General features: G+C 30.8%; 3 protein-coding genes across 4 annotated transcripts; all 3 read right to left on the bottom strand.

The window, feature by feature from the left end:
- Positions 1-389: 389 nt before the first annotated feature.
- On the bottom strand, positions 390-2,869 carry LOC106766247 (pollen receptor-like kinase 1). The gene is made up of 3 exons (XM_014650991.1): positions 2,206-2,869; positions 1,299-1,889; positions 390-1,111 (listed from the first exon to the last, which is right to left on the bottom strand). Exons 1-3 carry the CDS (start codon positions 2,867-2,869, stop codon positions 474-476), a joined length of 1,893 nt encoding a protein of 630 aa, XP_014506477.1. The 3' UTR covers positions 390-473.
- A 6,149-nt stretch (positions 2,870-9,018) lies between these two features.
- LOC106766246 (probable disease resistance protein At5g66900) lies at positions 9,019-12,681 on the bottom strand. Of its 2 annotated transcripts, none has more exons than XM_022783323.1 (6): positions 12,540-12,681; positions 12,038-12,314; positions 11,535-11,938; positions 11,011-11,372; positions 10,546-10,817; positions 9,019-10,421 (listed from the first exon to the last, which is right to left on the bottom strand). In XM_022783323.1, the coding sequence occupies exons 2-6, from the start codon at positions 12,237-12,239 to the stop codon at positions 9,595-9,597; spliced, it is 2,067 nt and encodes a 688-aa protein (XP_022639044.1). In that variant the 5' UTR covers positions 12,240-12,314; positions 12,540-12,681; the 3' UTR covers positions 9,019-9,594. The 2 variants fall into 2 exon arrangements, with proteins under 2 accessions (XP_022639044.1, XP_014506476.1); XM_014650990.2 differs by having other exon boundaries at positions 12,038-12,260.
- Positions 12,682-15,049: 2,368 nt separating this feature from the next.
- On the bottom strand, positions 15,050-19,389 carry LOC106766245 (probable disease resistance protein At5g66900). Its single transcript, XM_014650989.2, has 6 exons — positions 19,297-19,389; positions 17,559-17,796; positions 16,914-17,317; positions 16,341-16,705; positions 15,987-16,258; positions 15,050-15,907 (listed from the first exon to the last, which is right to left on the bottom strand). The coding sequence occupies exons 2-6, from the start codon at positions 17,773-17,775 to the stop codon at positions 15,087-15,089; spliced, it is 2,079 nt and encodes a 692-aa protein (XP_014506475.2). The 5' UTR covers positions 17,776-17,796; positions 19,297-19,389; the 3' UTR covers positions 15,050-15,086.
- Positions 19,390-21,648: the final 2,259 nt, after the last annotated feature.

Raw genomic sequence — 21,648 nt, 5'->3', positions numbered from 1 at the left:
TTATAAGTTCTTTAGAAAAAAAATGATAAATACTTATTATTTGTTATTGTAATTGGTGTACTTGTTATGGTGGTAGTTTAACCTTAACAAAGAAACAAAAGAAGAAATTTAGAGGTTAAATTTACCAAAAAAATATTAAAAGATAAAAAATACACTTCATGACTAATCTTATAACTAATCATATATAGTGATGTAAGTTTATGCTTAATCATTTAGAAAATGAATTTAAGCATATTCCAAAAGACAATCAACCAGGCCATTGGTTGTTAAATTTTAAGGTGAAGCCGATATGTTTTCCATTAATTTAGTTTTTCCTCCATTTTTTTTTTGACCAAGCATGATTATTACAGCATGAAAGATAATATGTGAGATGAAGAAGATGTCTCAGGTAAACTAATTCATATCTGATTCATGTCTGTGAGAAGGACATAAAATCAAGGAATGAACCAATAACTAAGGCGGTCTCAACATTTTTAAGTTGAAGAAATCAATTCTGCATCACTAGCATAAGAAGTTAAAAAATTTTCTTGATCACCATCCCTTTGCTTCACCTCAAGAATATTCTCTACAGCTTCCTTTAAATCCCACCTCTTATCCACATCCGCCTCACAACAATTCAAAGCAATCTTCAAAAGCTTCCCCATCTCTCCTTCACTGTTCTTAGTTGCCCCCATTTCTTGATCAAACACAGCATTGGTCCACTCTTCTGGCACCACTGAATCCACCCAACTTGCCAAACTCACCTCACTCCCTTTACCCTTTTGCAAAAAGTTTGCTGGGAACTTCCCAGTTAGGATCTCCAGAATCAGTATTCCAAGACACCACACATCAGTCTTCTTTGTGATCCTTCCTTGTTGCAAATACTCAGGAGACTTGTATATCACCATGATGTCCTGAGCCAATTCCTGGTTTATCATTGGAACTAGGCCATAGTCTGTCAGAAGAGGCTCAAAAGATTGGCTCAACAGAACGTTAGAAGACTTCAGATTTCCATGTGGGGCAATTAGGCTTGGCATGTCCCTGTATAGATATTCAAGACCTTTTGCTATGCCTTTCACAATCTTCAACCGGATTGGCCACTCAAGGCTTGGTTCTCCCAGGGCTTGGTGCCCTGATACAAAAACCATTTATGTATCACTATCTCTACCATAACAACCTCAAGTATTTATCTATTCAGTATCTAAGTCTATCTATAACTTCTTGACTTCCATGAAGAGAGAGCCAATTTAGGAATGGTGAACTGCTAATCAGTTTCAATTCATGAACAAAAAAGGGTGAAAAAAGTTGATAATACATACCATGAAGGCGAACAGCGAGACTTCCATTCTGAACATAGTCTGTGACCACGAGCTTCTCTTCTCTTCTGTAATAGTAAGCCACTGGAGGAAGCAAATTAGGATGACTCAACCTCCCTAGCCTTCTCATGTGATCTTGGAACTCTTCCTTCCCCACATTGTTCATCTGCTTGAACCTCTTCACCACTATTGTTGGCCCATTCACCAAAGCAGCCTTGTATGAAGAGCTGAAGCAGCCACTTCCCAAAATCTCAGCAGAAGCTCTCAGCAACTCTTGCAGGTCAAACATTTCTCTGTCATCTCTCAGAAAAGAGAGTCTCAAGTGTTCAGCTTTTCTGGTGTCTGTGGAGCTCATTGACCCTGCGGACCTGCGGCTCTCATCACCCACGTCCCTCAAACGCCCTTTGCTGATGCTGCCGGGTGGATTCCCCAATTTCGCTCCACACGCTCCGTTCTGTTTTCTGTGAATCATGAGCACTACTATTCCAATCACAAGCACCGCCATGCAAACAACCACCACTGCCCCAACGATGCTCGCAGTGGAGGGCTTCGAGATGCATGACTCCAATGGGTCTCCACATAACCTTTCATTACCTGCTCATTTCATGTACTAGTTTAGATTGAATGCTTTGTATTACTTCAAACATTAGGCATGCATCTTTTGACTTTGTTTTGTTTTCTGTTACATCTCGTTTATATTATACGTTTTTATTCTTCATCTCTTCAGTATCAACCGACTAAATTTAAGTGTCTAGTAATCAATTTCCCGAGTTCGATAGTCATCAATTTCCTCGGTTTTATGGTGAGTTTATCGAATATAAAATTGAGTTAAAGTTTAAAATTCACTTCTTCCTATATTTTTGAGCATGTTTAATCGAACAGGGAGAGATTGGAATTTGTGGTGACTCACCAGAAAAGGAAGAAGCCGGCATTCTACTAACGGTGGAAGGAATCTGACCCTGCAACTGATTATTAGCAACATTAAACAATCTCAATCTGTTGCGGGGATGAAAACGTGGAATGGGACCAGTGAACTCATTCCCGTCCAACCTGAGCTCTATGAGTCTGGGCAACACCGTGAGCGAAGTTGGAACGTAACCGGAGAATTGGTTGTTGGACAGATAAATTTTCTTCAACCACTTCAACCCCTCGAAGGCTCTATAAGGAATCTCCCCAGAAAACTTGTTATTGGAAAGGTAAACAGACTTGAGACCAACCAAGTGGTGAATTTCTGGCCATGGACCCTCCAAACTGTTGTTCATGAAACTCAAGGTTCTTAGGTAAGGCAAGGCCTTTAAAGAATCTATGTCAATGAGGCCTTGGAGCCCCATGTTCTCAAGCTTAACGCCCCACACTTTTCCTTGGTAGCAAAGAATGCCATGCCAGTTGGCATGGCCATCGGTGCAAGGAGGAGTGGTAGAGTTCCAGGAGTCCAAGGAGGAACCGTAGTTTTCTAAACTTTCTTTCATTTTGAGGAGCAATTCTAAGTCAGAAGCGGCATAAGAGAGAGGAAAGAAGGGTGCTAATTCAAAAACGATGAAGATGATCCAAAAATGCCTACCACTTAGTGCCATAGTGAATGGTAGGCACTAGGGGCGGCGAGCGCGCCCTGAAGAGGGGGCTGACCCAGAACGGAGGAAAAATTAGGAGGTAGTGATGAGGGTGCAGAAGAAGAAGAAGAAGAAGAAGAAGAAGAAGAAGAAGAAGAAGAAGAAGAAGAAGAAGAAGAATGAAGGATTGGAGGGTGGAAAAGTTTTGATGGCATTGGAAGAATGTGGAGAGAGAGAAGAAAAGGAAGAGCCAAGAATAGGAGATGGTGGGAGAAATAATTTAGGTTGCATTGCATTGCATGCATGCAGAGAGATGTTGACCAAGTCTTTTTTTCTTTTTTCTTGGTCTCACCACAATGTCTTTGCATTCAACGCGAGAAGGAGCCGGACAGCCTTCAAATTCATCCCTATTTTTACACCCTCTTTTTCTCTATCTTACCATGACTCTTCCTTGACCAAACATAACAACACTCCCACTACCTAACTTTCTCAACCCTCTCTCGGTCTAACATAATGTCAAACACATCTTGTGCATATATTCAATACTTCATGTAACAATTATTCTATATCTCTCTCAAACCTCTCAACAACACAGTCATAATTTTTTTTTTTTATAATGTAAGCTTCATCATGTGTCTGTGTGTGTATACATCATATATTTGCAGTAACTTAACTGATCCAATTTGAATACTCGCCAGTTAATTAGCCTCTGAGACATAGTTAACTTCCACACCAAGACCAGAACCAAATATAATAGGCATTTCCTCATTTTTTATGTTTAAATAATTAGACTCAAAACTAAAGAGAACGGTCATTGCTAGAATGATTCTTCTTATACCTCATTAATTACTAATGAAGTAGTTTTTTTTTTGCTTCGTTTGGAACTTCAAAAGTAATAACAGCATTTCTTCCTGTACATCTTTGATAATAATAATAATAATTATTAATTAAAAAACGAAAAAATTAAACTAAAATAAAAAAAAAATCTTAACCAACTTTTTTTTTAATCCGAAAACCAATAAAGGAATTTTATTTTTTTTATTTTAGTTTTTTTTTTATTTTTTATACTACTAATAATAGTAATATTAATATTATTATTATTATTATTTTAATATATCAAATTAAGATGTTAGATTTTCAATTTCGATTAACATATTTTTTTAATTTAATTTTTTAATTTAAAATGTAATAAGTATTTATTTAATTTAATATTTTTTATATAATTTAATGTATAATAATATTTTGAAAACAAATAATACATATTAAAAAAATTAAAACCAAAAGAATTTATATAATATGTTAATCGTATTTAGAAAATCCGTTAACATATGTTAGTTAACATTTTACAAAGTCTAATATATGTTAATCGGTACGCTTAACATATATTTTTTTGTTTTTTTTATTTTTTTAATATGTATTATTTGTTTTTGTTTAATAAATAATATTTTATAAATTAAAATATTATGTATATTAAATTATGTAAAAAAAAAAATTTAATAAACATTTTTTAAATGTTCAATTAAAGAATCTAATTGAGAGTACTGTAGTTTGTTGTAATAATACTGGGATGTAGCTATTGAGAGTAGCGTAGTTTGCATTAGATCTATTAGATGTAATTTTATTGTGATGGGTTCAATGCTTCATGCTTTTAGTAAAGAAAGAAAAAGGCTTCCACTTTTATTTAAATCTACGCTTTAAATAATGATGTTAAGTTCAAAATAAAGTACCATGAGGATCGATGTAGTTCAAATTTTATATTTGGTCAAATTATTGGACACTTTTAAGCCATTATTTAATTTTATAATTCCAAAAAGAAATAAATATTTATACTTACATTTTATAGTATAAGTGGAGAATTATGTATTATAAAATATTTTGTTAAAATTTTGTTTTAGAGATTAAATAATTTCAAAAAACATGCTCTATATTATAGGTTTTCGTATTTATTTTAATATTTAAAATTAAAAAAAAATTATTAATTGAATATGTATTTATCTTGTCTTTTTATTTTTATTTTTTTTGTTATCGAATTCTACAGAATGTGAAAATCCAACTTTCTCCTTTAAGCGAATGTAAGATTACATAGATTGCCAAAGTCCTCTGAAGGCTAATGCAGTTTGATATGTCCATATGTGTTAGATTTGAAAGTCTTGCAATAGAATTTGGTATCCCTTCTAAATCTGTGCAAGAACTCAGCCTTAGGAGTTTCAAATTCACCGAGTTTCCAATTTCTTTAGGCAATATTTCAAAAAGCTTATGGCAATTACTAATACTCAGCATCTTCAAGGAGGTGATATTACACAGCCCCTTAGGCAATCCAACCATATCTTTGCTATACTGATCAATATCCAAGTCTTCTAGATTTGGAAAAGCATCTGAAATCGAAAGCCTGTGCAGTGATAACTTTTTAAGATTCTTTAATATGACAAAGGAAGGAATGAAAATCCTCTCTAGCCTGATTCGTTTTAGGTTGTTTAATGAAAATACCATAATAAATTGTTCATTTTAAATTTAAAATATAGTTTATATAAGTGTTGAGGAAAAGTAATTAATGTAAAATTGTTGAAGGTAATATCCAATTGTCAGACTTTACTTACTTTTTAACAAAATCAAATCGGTGAACGTGAAAGTTTTAGGATACTAATTATTGATGAGATTCATTAAAATATCATTTTCCAATATAATATTGCAAAAAGTCAACCGTATAATGAAAATGAAGTTAATAAAGATATAGTATTATTGTGGTAAAGGGATTTGAAACAAGGAGCCCGATGCTTCCTATGGACGTTTTCCTTATGAAATCTGCAACGTAGCAGAAAAACTTGGAAATTATGAAATGATTATTAGAACCCTAAAACCATATATTTATATAGTCATGCGTGAATTTTAATGGTTATGAAATTAACAAGGTGTCACCTTCTCAAATTAGCACTCTTAGACATGTGCCAAATTAATTTTTTGATTAGACAAGTGACTCTTCAATCAAGTTACTTTTAATGGTTATTAAAAATAATAATTAGCTTAATGATAATAATAAAATAATAATAATAATAATTATTATAATTATTTGGGAAAGGAGATTCAAGAGCACTAAATTAACTATTTTTTTCAATATAAAACTAACTGAAAATGGAATGAGTTAAACTAAATTAGCACGATTCAGAAATCATAAGATTAAATGATAATATGACTAAATTAATAATGAGAATCATTGATAATTATAAGGAGGATTTCGTTTTATGAAATGATATAATATTTTTAGAAATCTCAGCTTTTGAATATTGTAATGAAGAATATTATTCCTAACAACATTTAAAAACGTGTATGGAAAAAAAGAGAGTAAAATTTGGTTTCTTTAACAAGGAAAAAGACTATGCAAGTGCTCTCTCATAAAGGCAGTTGTTTCCTACGGTGCTTGCATTAAATTCTTCATTATTAAAAGGATTTTCAAAATTTCTTTACTAAAAAATCTGTGTTGTAATAATCTAAGTAATAACACTTTTACGATATTGTTCTTCTACACTCTGCATAATGTTCAAAATCTGTTAATTCAGGAGCTTTTCATTTTGTTCCAAGTCACTCTAATCTTTTGCCTGCAAAATAATATAATAATAAATTATTTTTCATCAATTCAAAATTTAATCTTTAATCATGGAAACCTAGTTTAATATTGCGGGAACCAATAGCATATCACTACTTACTAGAATAATAATATTTTAGGAGGACCAAAATTTTAATAATGGGGAGTTGGGAGATGCCCTAACTCTTCTAAACTTTTCAAATTTTACGAGTCATAATAAAATATGTGATTTAATGTTAATAACCAATAAAACATAAAATTAACTATAATTTATTTATCAATATTTGTTGCTACTGCTTTTATATTTACTTTAAGTATGAATAAATAATTAAAAAGATTAAAAATAATTTTTTCTATAAAAATTAAAGAAAAACATGTTAAAACACATGCTAATAATAATAATATACATAAAAAAAGACTAGGGTGTATTCACTTAGAAAATAGATTTGAGAGAGAGAATGAATAAATTTAAAAGTAAATTGTGTGTTATTTTTTTGAAGAGATTTGAGATGATTAAAAATACATTTGAAAGTCGGTTTATAAAGGATTTGAGGTAATAGATTATAAAAAATATTTTAATTGATAAAATATATAATTATCAAATTACCCTTAATTTATTATAATTAAAAAATTAGAAATATATAAAACATTATACTTATTACTGATTAATATCTATATTAAGTTGTAAATTAAATATTATAAGATGTTTCTATAAAAGCTTTAATACATTACGCTCAAATCGTAATCGGTTACGTATGAAAATTAATAAAAATACTGGAAAGATCTCAAATAATAAGAAGAAAATATATTATTTTTCTTTATTATTTATTCTTTATATTACTTTCATTATTATTATTAAAACTAACCAAGTTTTGCAGTTGGATTCTATTCAGTATTTTGCATGCAGTATGCTTTCTTCACATCTCGTTATTTCTCTTGGAGTGCAAACAAAGTTGTATATTGAGTGAAAGAAGAACTCGTTAAGAGTTTATACATATAGATTCTTTCAATGGTAAGAAGTCTTTTGGAGTGGTACCAAACGTAAATCTGTGAGGACTTGATCCAAAACGGACAATATTTGACCATGTGTGGAGTTCTATGTGTGTGTCGAACTCCTCCCCCAACAATTTCATGCATTTTTTCATACATTAATTCAAGAGACAAAAATATCTTTTCACTATAATTACCTTTAAATTCCTTCGCTAGTGGACAATATTTAATCATGTGTAGAGTTCTATACGTGTGTGGAATTTCCTTTCCCCAACAATTTCATACATTTTTTTCATACATTATTTCAAGAGACAAAAATATCTTTTCACTATAATTACTTCAAATTCGCCCGACCGAAATGAAAATTTGTTGCACTCCACATAAAAACAAACGTAAATTCGTCAATTAAAATATAGTATATTATCCCAAAACGAACACTGCGTAAAGTAACTGATCATACTATTGGTTGCATATATTATTATTGAAGTATTATACGTTGGCTGAAGAAAATAAAAAAGGAAAGTTTGAATAAATATAGAGATGACATAATAGATATATATCCATAGTTTGTACCATTTTTTAAAGGAAAACGATGAACTGACGCGTTTGGTGTTTATGTTTGTCTTACTCTTATAATATAGTGTGTATGAGGCCAAACAGTAAAATCATATATATAACTGACTTGGTTCAACCAATCAAAACCCGTAAATATGTATGTGGAAAAGTTCAGTTAAATAAATTAAAAAAAAGGATATAATTAATAAAAAAATAAATATAATAATTAACATGATTTTTGTTATTTATTGTGATGTTTTGCTAAAATTTAACTTTATAGATATTTTGTTCTTAAACTTAAATTTTAAATTTATTAATAGTAAATTCTTTTGAATAATAATGTATGGACAAAATTCATAATGTTTTACTTCCATAACATGTTAGAGTAATAGCTTAGATATAAAACTTTTATTTTCTCTACTTAACATTATTAAATTAAAATAATTAATTTTTTCTTTGATTTGATTTTTTTTATCTTAACATCAGTAAAAAGTATATTTTTTATATTTGTTAAAATCCACTAAATATAAAAATTGACGTAATGACATTATTGTGAATAAGAAAAACTATTTTATATAAAAAATGGATAAGTAAGCTAATAATTTCTCCATTCAGCAAGCTTCTCAAACCGTTCAAGTTTCACAAAACTTTGGTCATTAGGTCAGCCACTTGTTTATGAGTATTATAATATTTTAATTGAATCATGTGATCAGTTATCGTATCTTTAATACCTTGTTCACTTGAAAAGATTTGAAAGAGAGTGATTAAAAGAATTTGAGAGGATTTAAAGATAAATTTTTATTGGTTTATTTGAGTGGATTTGGAGGTAAGTGAGAGTGTATTTGGAAACAAAGTTTGTAAGAATTAGTATAAGATTTAATTTATATGACACATTAAAAAAAATTACTTCAAAATCTACTCTCACTTACCTTCAAATTCACTCAAATAAACAACAAAAAAATTTATCTTCCAATCTCTGAAATCCATTCAATCACTCTCTTTCAAATCCTTTCAAGTAAACAAGGGATAAGTGAAATCTCAGTGCAATGTACTTACTACGCAGACAGGAATTTTGGACAATTTAATACTAAAACGGTTGTCACAGAATTGTGGTTGCTTCATTTCTTTTAACCCCAAGATTTTCTAAAATTTTGTGAAGCCAAATGCATTGACAAGCACATATTGCTGCAGCTATACACTCTGTTTTTGTAGTGGATAGGCTAACTAGTGATTGCTTTTTCGAAGCCCATTTTGCTATATAAACAACCTTTAAAGTTGGAAATACTCACTAGTGTAGTTGTAAACGTAAGTATACAGCTGAACCATAATAAATTATTGTGTTAAATGTAAGGATAAGATGGTTGAAACCAATTTTTCTTCAGCATTAACAAATGAAAGAATCAAATGATATTTAAGACCAACTCCTTTCCCTGTTTTTCCTTTGACATGTTTTGTAGGATTTTTGTAAGAACAAGGCAAATATTGGCCCCTTCAAACCAACTAACAGATTTAGAACTTGAGACTATCTTTTTACGATAATCCATTGTGAGAGCCAAGCCTTATTTTCTTCCCTTTACTTTCAACCACCACTTGCAAACAACAAAACAATTGTATGAAACAGATATTAGGAGTGAATTGCATGAAGCCAATTCAAGTTTATATCAAGTTGAGGAACATCTATCTTAAGATTTGGAAGCATAGGTTTGAAAGCTTCCCATGAAAAAGCCGTCTCTTCATCGCATACCACCTCCTTTAAATTCTTAAGATTGATGATTGAGGATGGCAGTTCACACCTTTCACAACTTGTCATGTAGAGAGTTCTTAGATTACATAGATTACCAAATTCCTCTGGTAAATTAGGAAGGTTTATGCAGTTTGAGATGTCCATATGCCGTAGATTTGAAAGCCTTCCGACAGAATTTGGTATCACTTGCAAATCAGTACATGAGCTTAGTCTCAGAAGTTTCAGATTCTCCAAGTTTCCAATTTCTTGAGGCAATGCTGAAAGCTTATGGCAGTTACTGATGCTGAGCACATTCAAGGAGGTGATATTACACAGTCCCTTGGGCAGTCCAACCATCTCTTTGCTATACTCAATATTCAAGTCCTCTAGATTTGGAAAAGCGTCTGAAATTAGAATGTTACTGTTTTCGAAAGCCTCGCGTGTATCACACAAGTAGAGGGATAACTTTTTAAGATTCTTCAATGTGACAAAGGAAGGAATCGAAATCCTCTCCAGTCTCAATCTTTTTAGGAGTGATAATGTGCCAAGTAGCTCAAAATCGAACAATTCACAGGGATGGAAACCATAATTCATGACTATCAGAACTTTTAGTTTGCTCATTTCTTTCAGGTACTTTGGAATGGAGTACTGATTAGTTGGAATGTTTAAGATGAGAACCTCAGCTTGAGCTGGTCGTAGGTGCGACCAATATGAAGTGCAAGTTTCATCTGCAAAAGCAACTCTTGGTGTCAGCAGTAGAACAGAAACAAACGATAGATCATAGTGACTTTCTCTTTAGCAACTTTACTTTCTAAATGTAATGTCTATACTTTAGTTAAAGGCATTACTAACCAGATGATATAGACAATGTTCCGACAGGTATCTTTTGGGTTTTCTGTTTATCACACAGTCTAAAATTATTTGACAATGTGCGGATCATCCTGCCATGCTGCTTCTCTCCAAGACACACTTCAGGTTTAGTTTCATTGATGCCAATCATCAGTCTTTTTCTTAGTTCAATTTGAGCCTTGTTGCTTTGATAAATTGCCAAGTCTCTTAGAATATCATGAAGGACGATGAAATGGTTGTTATAGTAATAACTGTCCGTGTCATTTGAATTTTTCCTGATCAATTAGCAGAACACAATCACATTATAAGAATCCATGCTCTCTATAAATTACATAATGCAAGTTTAATTTCTCAAGTTAACAAGGTAACTATGGAATAATTTATAAGGAGTTAAATACTCCTCTCATGTGCTGTAGAGTATGTTAGGATGAAGCAGTGGAGAAGAAATATAAGAAGTCATTACAGTACCTTGTTACAGTGACATTTGCTAAATTCATGGAATCCAATCTGTTGACAATGGCAATTGCTTTGATGCCATAATTATCTAGTCCATACAACTCAACCCACATATCAACAAGAGCAGCAACAGGAATTCTTTGGTGTTCAGGAAATAAAGCTAAGTCCATGAAGCACTCTTTGATGATGGGATTATCTTCCAATACATCCAAGATCTTTTGGAGGGAACTAAGTAATTCAGAGTTGGAATCAAGTATACAATGACCTTCTGACAACTCCTCCACCATCTTTTGCCACAACTCGATAGACTGTTGACTCAGTGATCTTCCAATCACTTTAATGGCAAGCGGTAAACCCTTGCAATGTCTCACCACCTGCATTTCCAGCGCAAGTAAATTTAGTTTGCTATGACTCCGGCACCCAAGCATTACAAATTGCACCATAATAAATATTACTTTTCTGGGTGTCAAAATATAGTAATTTTAGCTTAACAAGTATGGATTACTTGTATAATGTCAGAAAGAAGGAAGAAGCACCTTTTGGACAAGATCTTCCTCAGGAATATTTGAACTTGCTCTTTTCAAGAAAGCATGGTGTCGGAAAAGGGTTATTGCATCTTCAGGAACAAGAGGTTTTAAGACGAGTGAAGTTCCAAATCTAGGAAATGCAATCCTTGAGGTGACCAAAATTTTATAATCTGATATCTGAAATTTAAGTTTCTCAACAACGGCTTCTGAGCAAGGCCAAACATCATCCAGGACTAACAACATTGGATTTGCATTAATTTTCCTCAGCAAAAGTACCAATTGATCAATAGCATCTCCATCGCTTTGAAGCTCTGGCACTTGATATCCAAAGTGCTCCAACAGTCTTTCTACGATAATTTTCAACTGGGGCGCTTTTGAGAAGGTGACAAATAAAATATTTTCCTTGAATTTACCTGGATAAAACCAAAGACGCATTTAAGAAGAAGTCTATAAGAAGTTATCATGGTTGAATATTTGTTGTAGTGGAGAATAAAAAATGAGTAATGACCTACCCAGGACTTGTTCATCCCAACAGAGCACTGTGGCCAGAGTGGTTTTCCCCGATCCTCCCAAACCGGTCAACACAATTACGGACGAACCTTCACTCAGAACATTCAGTTTCAACTTCTTCAATGGTACATCCAAACCAACAGTGAATTCTGGCTTTTCAGGAATTCCAAATGGACGCTTGATTTCTTGTGCTGTCTCTTCCATGAACAACCAACTTTTCGAGTCCTTTCTCAAAACAAGGATCAAGTAGTGAGAATTAAGGAGACAAACTCAACTTTGCTGCATAAGGTTTTTTCATTATAATAACAGAAAACATTGTATTCCAAACCCATGCCACGGGAAAGGCATAGTTTTTTCGTGTTAGCTTATTCTATTCCATTCATTTGCTAAAAGTATGTATATTATTAACAAGAGAGCTGGTTAGGAAGAACTGGAAAACTCCATATTTGAACCCTATATGAAAAAAACTTATAGTAGTAATAAAATGCGACAGTTACACGATACCTTAATTGAAATATGCTTTCTATGAATATGTTTTTCTGTTTGTCAACGGGGGCTGCAAACGTACGAGGAGAGTCAAATTTTGGAATATATTGTGAAAGAAGTTCTTGTATATGGTGAACTGCAGTTGAAAGGTTGGTTTGAATCGTAAGGAAGACATATTTATAGCGTTGCATGTCGTGTTAGTTCAACTGTCTTGATCCTACACGTAGTTATGCGTGTTTTACTTTTTCTCTGCCTCTACGAGAAAGATGAAATAATAGTAATAAGAAAAGACGAAAGACCTTTCATTGTAAGCAAATGCAAAAATTATTTTACTTATATTTTATAAATCATGGCTTTAAAAACTTGTTCAAATGCATTTCTTGTTTTACAAGAATGAAATTCATAGTATAACATTACTTTGCTTTTGCTTAGTCATTGACAAGATAGGTTTCTCATTTAAGGTTTAATTTACTAATTGAGCAGTAATGAAATAACCTCTGTTGGTGTCAGAATTTGTTTCGGTAACTACGTCGTGATTTGGTGGTAATTTATTCCAACCGAGTGAACGTGTTTGTGCCGTATTCATCGTAGTTTCTTTCTCTCTCAATATTTGACCGCTGACCACTGATTCAAACAAAAATTATATGGGTCGAAATTTGTCGATTCGCCGCGGTTATTTAAAAGAATCACGTTTTAATTTAATAATTAAAAACTAAACCAAAAATAATATATGGAAATGAGAAGTATATTTTACATTATAACACACAACTATTTTTCATTATTAATATATTTTTTTTGTAAAAGAATAAACAACTATTTTTGTTATTAACATTTTTTTTAAAGAAATAAAGATGAAAAATAGAATGAAAAGAAATAAAAGATTATTTTTTAAATATAATTATTGAAAAATAATATCTAAGACTCTAATTTAAAATAATTATTCTAATTTATATTTATATACTTGGAGTTTAAGGTAAATGAAAATCAAATGACATACAAGTCAATGTGCACATTCTACTAAAATATTTTTCAGTAGTAAATTTTAGTACAAGGCTAATTAGTGAATTACAAATTTGGAGGGTTGGAAATGTTATGAGCAGAATGACTAACGAATCATTCTACTCATTTCAGCTTCTTTAAATCATTCTACTCATTTCTTCAGCTGACAATCTCTCTTTGTTGTTGGTTATGGTGATCTGGTTCTTATTACATTTCCTCTCTCTTGATTCATTTTCTGCTTCATTACTCTCTCAATAATAACTTCTTTAAATAAAAACCAATATAAAAATTGTAAAAATAATAATCATCTATCAAATCTCTTATATAATAGTATTTATTAATAAAATTTAAACATAAAAACAAGTTGGATTTAAGTTCACTTTCTAAACCCATAGCTTTAATTCAGCTTTTGAACATTTAATGTTCATATTTGAGGATTGGATAAGCCTCAAACAACAGGGACAATACGTATTTTTATAAAGGAAACGATATCCATATAATCAGTCTAACGGATAACACTTATGATTCGTTATTTTATTATTCTTGCTTATCCAAGCTCCGTTTTCCAGATGAGACCTATGTACTGAAAAAATAATGCATTTTTATTATTATTTTAAAGTTGTTTTTAGATTAAATGTATAAACTTGTATGGAAAAATGGTTTCCTAATTTCTTCTCCCATTCCTCTACTTTTTATCTTTAATTCTCTTTGAATGCACACGAATGACTTGTTTCCTTGAAAGGAAAAGTAAATTCCCGTCTTACACGCGTTGATTCGTCTGAAACATTTTCTGACGACTTATACAAACATATGAATTCCACATAGTAAACTTCAATACAAAATGTTAAATCAATATCAAATATTTTTCGCACAATTATTTTAAAATCATTCCTACAAAATTATATACTTTTAAATTCTTTTTAGAATCACCTTATGTTAGAGCAATGAAACTTCCGATAATACATAACATTTTTGTTTTCGTTAGTAATTGTAATCATATGTACAAATTAATTGAAGTTCAAATATTTTTTAAAAAATGTTATTAAATAAAGTAAAATTAGTGAAAGTTTTCAATAAAAAAAAATAAAGTCCAAAAATAATGAATTAATAATATTTTTTTTTGTCCGAAACACCAAACCATGTATCTTAACATGATAACAAAAGTCATTGGATCAAATCTTCATATATTTATTAGTGGTACTATTCTAAAACAAGTTTTTTTTATGAATATATAAATTCATGTTTATTTTTTATTTTTTTTAACGTGAGATTTTGTTTGTACTTAACAATAACTATTATATTTTGACACTTCTTTTTCATAATTATATTTAATCTTCACACTGGCTTTCGAAAATGCATTCATTTGACAACCATAATTAATAATAAAATATTATTATGAAGGATTATGAAAAGAAAGTATAATTATAAAGAAGTGTGCAATCTCTTAAAAGAAACCAGCAATATATTCTGCAAGAGCAAAACTAGAAGAAACACAAGGAAAATTATTTGTATATATATATGATCATTGAGCAGGAAATGAAAGACTGGCACGTGATAGAAAGAGGCTTAGGAGCTAACTGAAGGAAGCCAGTTTAAGTTTACATCAACTTGAGACACCTCTATCAGTAGATTCGGAAGCATAGCTTTGAACCCTTCCCATGAAGTAGCTGTCTCTTCATCGCAACTCACTGTCTTCAAATTCACAAGATTCACTACTGAGTATGCCAATTCACACCTTTCACAATTTATCATCCTCAGATTTCTCAGATTAAACAATTTTCCAACGTCTTCTGGTAAATTTGAAAGGCTTATGCAGTTTGAGATGTCAAGATGCCTTAGATTTTGAAGCCTTCCAATAGACTCTGGTAACGCTTCCAGATCGGTACAAGAACTGAGCCTTAGCAGTTCCAAATGCACCAACTTTCCAATTTCCTGAGGTAGTGCTAAGAGCTTGTGGCAATTAGTGACACTGAGTTTCTTCAGTGGGGTAATGTAACACAAACCACTTGGCAACACCACCATATCTTTGCAATAGTCAATGTTCAAATCCACTAGGTTTGGAAATGCATCTGAAGTTAGGAGGATGCCATTTTGAAAAGCTTGGCTCATGTATATGGATAGTTTTCTAAGACTCTTCAGTGTGACAAATGATGAAAGAACAGCAATCCTCTCTAATCTAATTCTTTTCAGGTTGGATAAAGAGCCAAGGAGCTCAATATTGGTCAGCTCAGATGGATGAGAATTGTAATTTGTGATTATCAGAGCTTTCAGTTTTCTCATTTTCTTCATGGATTCCGGAAAGGAGTACTGGTTAACTCGAAGATTCAAAATTAGAACCTTTGCTTGGGTTGGATGCATGTGTGACCAACATGAAGAAATATTTTCATCTGCAAAAGCAACTCATATGATCGATGTCAATTGAAGAAAGGAACATTTGCAACTAAAATATCCAAAGGGATAACTAACCAATTGATATGGACAATGTGCGAGCAGTGATCTGTTGGGGTTTGTGTTTAACACAATATTTAAAACAATTTGATAATATGCGGATCACAAAGCCTTGTTGCTTCTCATCAAGCCCCCCTTCACTTTCATTTTCGTTTGTGTGAATGATCAGTCTTTTTCTCTCTTCAATTGGTTCCAGGGTGCTTTCATAAATTGCCAGCTCTCTCAGAAGATCATGAAGGACGATGAAGTGGTTATTGTAGTAATAGTTGTCTGTGTCACTTGAATTCTTCCTGTTAAAATAGCAGAAATGAATTCTTAGATTACTTGCAATGTAAAATTTGTCCTCAAAACAGAAGAGAATATTCATTTCACCGTGTTATTAAGACATTAGCAAGATTCATGGATTCTAATTTGTTGATAATGGCCATTGCTTCTATGCCGTCATTGTCTAGTCCATACAACTCCGCCCACATGTCAATAAGAGCAGTAACAGGAATTCTTTGGTCTTCTGAAAATAACCCTAGGTCCATGAAGCACTCTTTGATGACTGTATTATCTTCGAGTACATCTAAGATCTTAGGAAGGTAGGTTAACAATTCAGTGTTACAATCAAGTAATATGGAATTACCATCTGACAATTCTAGCACCATCTTTTGCCATAACTCATTCGGTCGATGACTCAGTGACCTACCAATCACTTTAATGGCAAGTGGTAAACCCATGCAACTTTTCACGACCTGTGCAAGTAAAGGAAGAAAAAAAAAAACACTATCAAACAAAATTATTACTATACAATAATTTAGTAAGTAATTTTATATCTTGAAAACTCTAAAAAGTAAATTTCAATAAAACACTAATAAAGTTATAAAAAAAAAAAAAAAGTCCTAAAATTAGTTTTTGACTGCATTATGCAGAAGAAGATGAAGTATGATTAAGAAGAAGCACCTTTTGGATTGTATCTTGGTCTGGAATATTTAAAGTGTTACTGTCCAAGCGAGCATAGTGAAAGAAAAAGGTCATTGCATCTTGATGAAGGAGTGGTTTTAAGACACATGGGGTGCCAAATCTTGGGAATGCAACCCTTGAAGTAACCAAAAGTTTATAATCTGATAAATGGAATTTAAATTTCTCCACCAGATCTTCTGAGTCAGGCCAAACATCATCCAGAATCATCAACGTTGGGCTTCCCTTCAATTTCCTTAGTAAAAGTCCCAATTGATTAATTCCCTCTTCATCGTTTTGAAACTTAGGTACTTCATATCCAAGGTGTTCAAATACTCTTTCCACCATGATCTTCAACTTAGGAGTTTTCGAGAAGGTCACAAAAAATATATTTTCCCTGAATTTACCTTGTGAATTCAAAAGAACCGTGAGTTCATATAGCATTTGATATGTTTCCTTATTTATTCATATAAGGTTGATTTAAGATAAAAAATTAAGTTACTTAATAAAAATTGATTGCTTATTCAAGCCATTTAGTTGAAGTAGATTTGAGCTGAAAACAATTAACAACAAAGTTGTTGTAGCAGAAAAATTGAATGTGGGAATGAAAGCATTTGTATTAGTTGATTTATGAGAGATATGACTTACTCTTGATCTGTTGATCCCAACAGAGCAAAGTAGCGAGAGTGGTTTTCCCAGATCCTCCAAAACCAGTGACCACAATGATGGACTTAGGTCGATTGAGAAGCTCCATCTTCACCTTGCTCAATGGAGCATCCAACCCAACACAGAATTCTGGCTTTTCAGGAACACCAAAGGGACCCTTCATCCTTCCAAACCCAACTCCTTTTCTCCTCTCTTCCATCAATACTTAATAACCAACCGCCTGCATATTTCTAAAACCATTTTATTCATTTTCACTTTTTTATTTTATTTCTTTATTTACCCATTTACTTTTTCATATTCAATAAATTTTACCTTTTTTTTTCCTTTTTATTTATATGTCATTTTTAATCTCTTTTAATTTGAATTCATCGATTGAACTCGTAAGCATTAAAAAATGTAAACAAGGTATATAAAAACTAAAAGAAATTAAAAAAATAAAATTTATTTAATTATGAGGACTAAATATGTAAATTAACTTTTTTGTACAAAACTTTTATACGATCATCTCATTTGAATAGAAAAACACTCCCCTTTGTCTCGAATGTAAGTAAAAATATAAAATAATAATCCATACTAATTAAGAAAATTGACATTTATTATTTGATTTTTATTAATCACATTTAAAAACCAATTTTTATATTTTCATTAAACTTTATTACAAATTTTAAAAAAAATAAAAAAATTTAAAAAATTCAATGAAAAATATTAAAAGTATTTTCATTAATAATGTGAAATTGATTTATATTTGATTATACTTAAGAACAACATATAAAAATATTTATTTCTTAAAAAGAGACACGTTGATTAGAGAAAATTATATAGATCATTATTACTTAATGATAAGCCATTTTGTTACCACGAGAAGGATACGGTGATCATTTAAATCTTGTAAGTGATTGATTTAGGAACAAATTTATTAAATCTTAAGATATTAACTTGTTAACAATATGTTTTTTAAAGAAATAATATAAGCAAAATTTAAATGTTTAAGAAATTAGTTTATTATTACAAAATTTGTAAAATATAACTTAAGTTTGTAATTATGCGCGTAAGTGTTAATTATTATTATTCATCAAAATTAAGTGTATTATAAAATAAGTTGCGTGTACGTCGGGATTATTTTAATTATTTAAAAAAAAACACACACACACAAGAACAGAAGATTAATGCTATTGAACTGTGTGAGAAAGGGTAAAAATATAATAGTAAAAAAATTATTTCCAACAATTAAGATTATACTACATAAAATAGATTACATTTTAAAAATTCACATAAATTGTGATGATCGGGATAAACATTGTACCTGTCAAATTATTATAATAGACTAATCTTTAAACTTTTGAAATTTAAACTAAAAGTAGATTTATTAGCATAAAAAATAAGAAACGTGTAGAAAAGTACAGTAGACAAGACACCATACACGAGTCACGACACTTAAGAAATTAGCAAGTAAAATTGGAGTTTCAAAATTATAATACCAAAATAATTCTAATATTTTAATTTAATTTACAATATATATATATATATATATATATATATATATATATATATGTGTGTGTGTGTGTGTGTACTTGAAAACTGAATTTACTTGTTGAAATTGTTTATTTAATTAAGCAATATTTGCATAGAATATTAGAATAGAAATAAGAGTTTCTAAGTATAGATGCATGATAGTTATGGTATTTTTGGCTACCCACATACGTATAAGTTATGCATATACCTTTGGAATCACGATTGATGCTTCCAATTAATTTGAATTCTTCTCTCCTCTCCTCCTCCCTCCTAAATCAGACGAACAATTAGATTTTGAAGGCTTATTTTATCAGGTTATTTCAAACAATGGAACTTTAGAACGCTTGGAACAACACATTTATAATCAACATATAACCAAGAATCAGCAATTTCTATGTATTTTCATCATTTTTATTTCATCATTTTCTTGCGTGATTCCTACGTTTGGTCACCAATACCTATATAAAAGTGATTTTATTTTCTATGGAACTTCATTAGAAAATGTTCAAAGGTGTTATGTGGATAAAGATAAACGAGTATTAATTTTGTTGTTTAAATTATAATGATATATATATATATATGAGTTTAAGTTGAACTTTAGGATATGGAAGCTTTTCTTGTCTTCTCATCCAATACATGAGACCTTTTGCTTTTATTTTTAATGACAGTGTGGGATTGGGTTTACTCTGTCAAAGCTCCCAGAAGTGGCTAACTGTATATTGCTAAGTAACTATTATTTATATTTTGAGGTATCCATTTGGAGCATGTTGCGTTCTCACTGTGCTTTTTTTTCCAGCGTATAACACAAGATGGTTCACGATGGATCTGAAATATGCAACTGTAAACCAGGACATTCAACTTGTTGCGAAGTTTAACTGAAGTTTAGATCTAATTCAATTTCACAAAACTTACTTCTTCTACGATGAAGTTTGTATCCAAAAGTGAGGTCTGCACCCAATTTATATATTATAAATTGGTTTTATCTCTAGTCGATACGGAACTTCTAACATAGTCCGATAAAGATATGTTATTGTTTTTGCTTATTTTAAAAAAATTTTATTAGGATTTACACATTTTTTTATTGTATATATAGAAGTAATTTTCTTTTGTATCAATTTTTTAGAGAAGTGGAAACTTACATCCAAAATGAGAAAACCATTTCAAAATCCTTTTGCTCATAGAACAACACTTTCGTCCACCGTAAACACATACTTACTATAAAAGCTTAAGTTTGTGCTAAATTTAATTTTAGCTATACTTTCGTGTAAAGTGAATATTATTATTGTTTCCAACATGAGGGTGTGGACAATTACTAAATAAGAGACTAATTCTTTATAGAAAAGTTTGCTCGAGTTTCTTTTCTTATAACTATTTCACGTATACAAGTTATTGCTGAGAAATATCACAGTAATTTACGTAAAGACTTGGAAAATATTCATAATACATGAAAAGGAATCAATGCTTTATATATATATATAGTATGAAACTTGCATGCATGCATCCTAGCAGGAACGGGTTAAAGAAGGCAATTTGATTGTAAAAAAGGACTATGATTTATTAATATAATATATATTAAATAGATAAAGTCAACATTTGCCAAAATGCTGCTTACGACGAATGAGAAAAAAGTAAAGAGAAGAGTAAATGTTATGAACCATATATATATATATATATATAAAGTTATCTATTCTTATATATTAAAAGTGTGATATATATGTTATTAGTAACTGGCATTTTAAATTTAAGAGAAGTTTCAATAACTTTTTTAATAAAAGATTAAGTCTTAAATATAAAAGGTGATTAATAGTTTGTATTTAAAATGGTGGTGTTGAGGAAAGGAGAAGACTTGACTTACACATTGGAAGCTGACGTCATCTTACCATATGAAACCTGCGTCAGCTATGGAAGAAAACTGTATAAAGAAAATGGTGCTACGTGTGTGACCTCCTCAAAAACCAAAAAGTAAATGGCTTTTTTCTATTAACAACTCACTTTTTCTCAAAACTATTTAATTTTTTCTTTGAGATAACAATAGATATAAATAAAATTTTAAAATAAAATAGCAATATATTTAATTATATAATAATGAAGATGTCTCAACTTCAAAGAACTTTAATTTAATAAATATTTTGTAGAATTGCTTCAAACAACCCTATTTCTTTTAATTTATTTGACCCAAAGGAGACCAATATATCCAATGACTTTTATAATGAGGACTGTTAAGGTGACTTTTATTTTCGGTTAATGGCTTTATATTTTCAGTAAAACTTAACTTTTCTATGAATTTAAATTAATAGCTTAAAAAAGATGTAACTGTAATCCCTACTCTTAAAGAGTGTTGGTAGTGAAGATAGAGACTTATGTTAGATCACAAAACACAAAAGTTTACCAATGCAGAGACTATTCACCGCATTCTTCGTAAATCATGACATTAGTGCCAAAACATGGGGACATGCTACATTATTCACCAAACTTTAATTCATTATATTCACTTCCCAGTTATATCATATATATATATATATATATATATATATATATATATATATATATATATATATAT

This window comes from Vigna radiata, chromosome 7, assembly GCF_000741045.1.
Source record: "Vigna radiata var. radiata cultivar VC1973A chromosome 7, Vradiata_ver6, whole genome shotgun sequence".
Lineage (NCBI taxonomy): Eukaryota > Viridiplantae > Streptophyta > Magnoliopsida > Fabales > Fabaceae > Vigna > Vigna radiata.
Note: the sequence above shows the minus strand (reverse complement) of the source record. Positions and strands in the feature narration are given on the sequence as shown.

Excerpts from the sequence above, each read along its gene's own strand:
- LOC106766246 (XM_022783323.1), bottom strand. The coding sequence starts at position 12,239 with ATGGAAGAGACAGCACAAGAAATCAAGCGTCCATTTGGAATTCCTGAA. Across the intron at positions 11,939-12,037 it reads TTGGGATGAACAAGTCCTGG|GTAAATTCAAGGAAAATATT; the intron begins GTAGGTCATTAC and ends GGTTTTATCCAG. Across the intron at positions 10,818-11,010 it reads GCAAATGTCACTGTAACAAG|GAAAAATTCAAATGACACGG; the intron begins GTACTGTAATGA and ends CTAATTGATCAG.
- LOC106766247 (XM_014650991.1), bottom strand. The coding sequence starts at position 2,869 with ATGGCACTAAGTGGTAGGCATTTTTGGATCATCTTCATCGTTTTTGAA. Across the intron at positions 1,890-2,205 it reads GCCGGCTTCTTCCTTTTCTG|GTAATGAAAGGTTATGTGGA; the intron begins GTGAGTCACCAC and ends TGAAATGAGCAG. Across the intron at positions 1,112-1,298 it reads TCTCGCTGTTCGCCTTCATG|GGCACCAAGCCCTGGGAGAA; the intron begins GTATGTATTATC and ends TTTTTGTATCAG.
- LOC106766245 (XM_014650989.2), bottom strand. The coding sequence starts at position 17,775 with ATGGAAGAGAGGAGAAAAGGAGTTGGGTTTGGAAGGATGAAGGGTCCC. Across the intron at positions 16,706-16,913 it reads ACCAAGATACAATCCAAAAG|GTCGTGAAAAGTTGCATGGG; the intron begins GTGCTTCTTCTT and ends TTACTTGCACAG. Across the intron at positions 16,259-16,340 it reads GCTAATGTCTTAATAACACG|GAAGAATTCAAGTGACACAG; the intron begins GTGAAATGAATA and ends CTATTTTAACAG.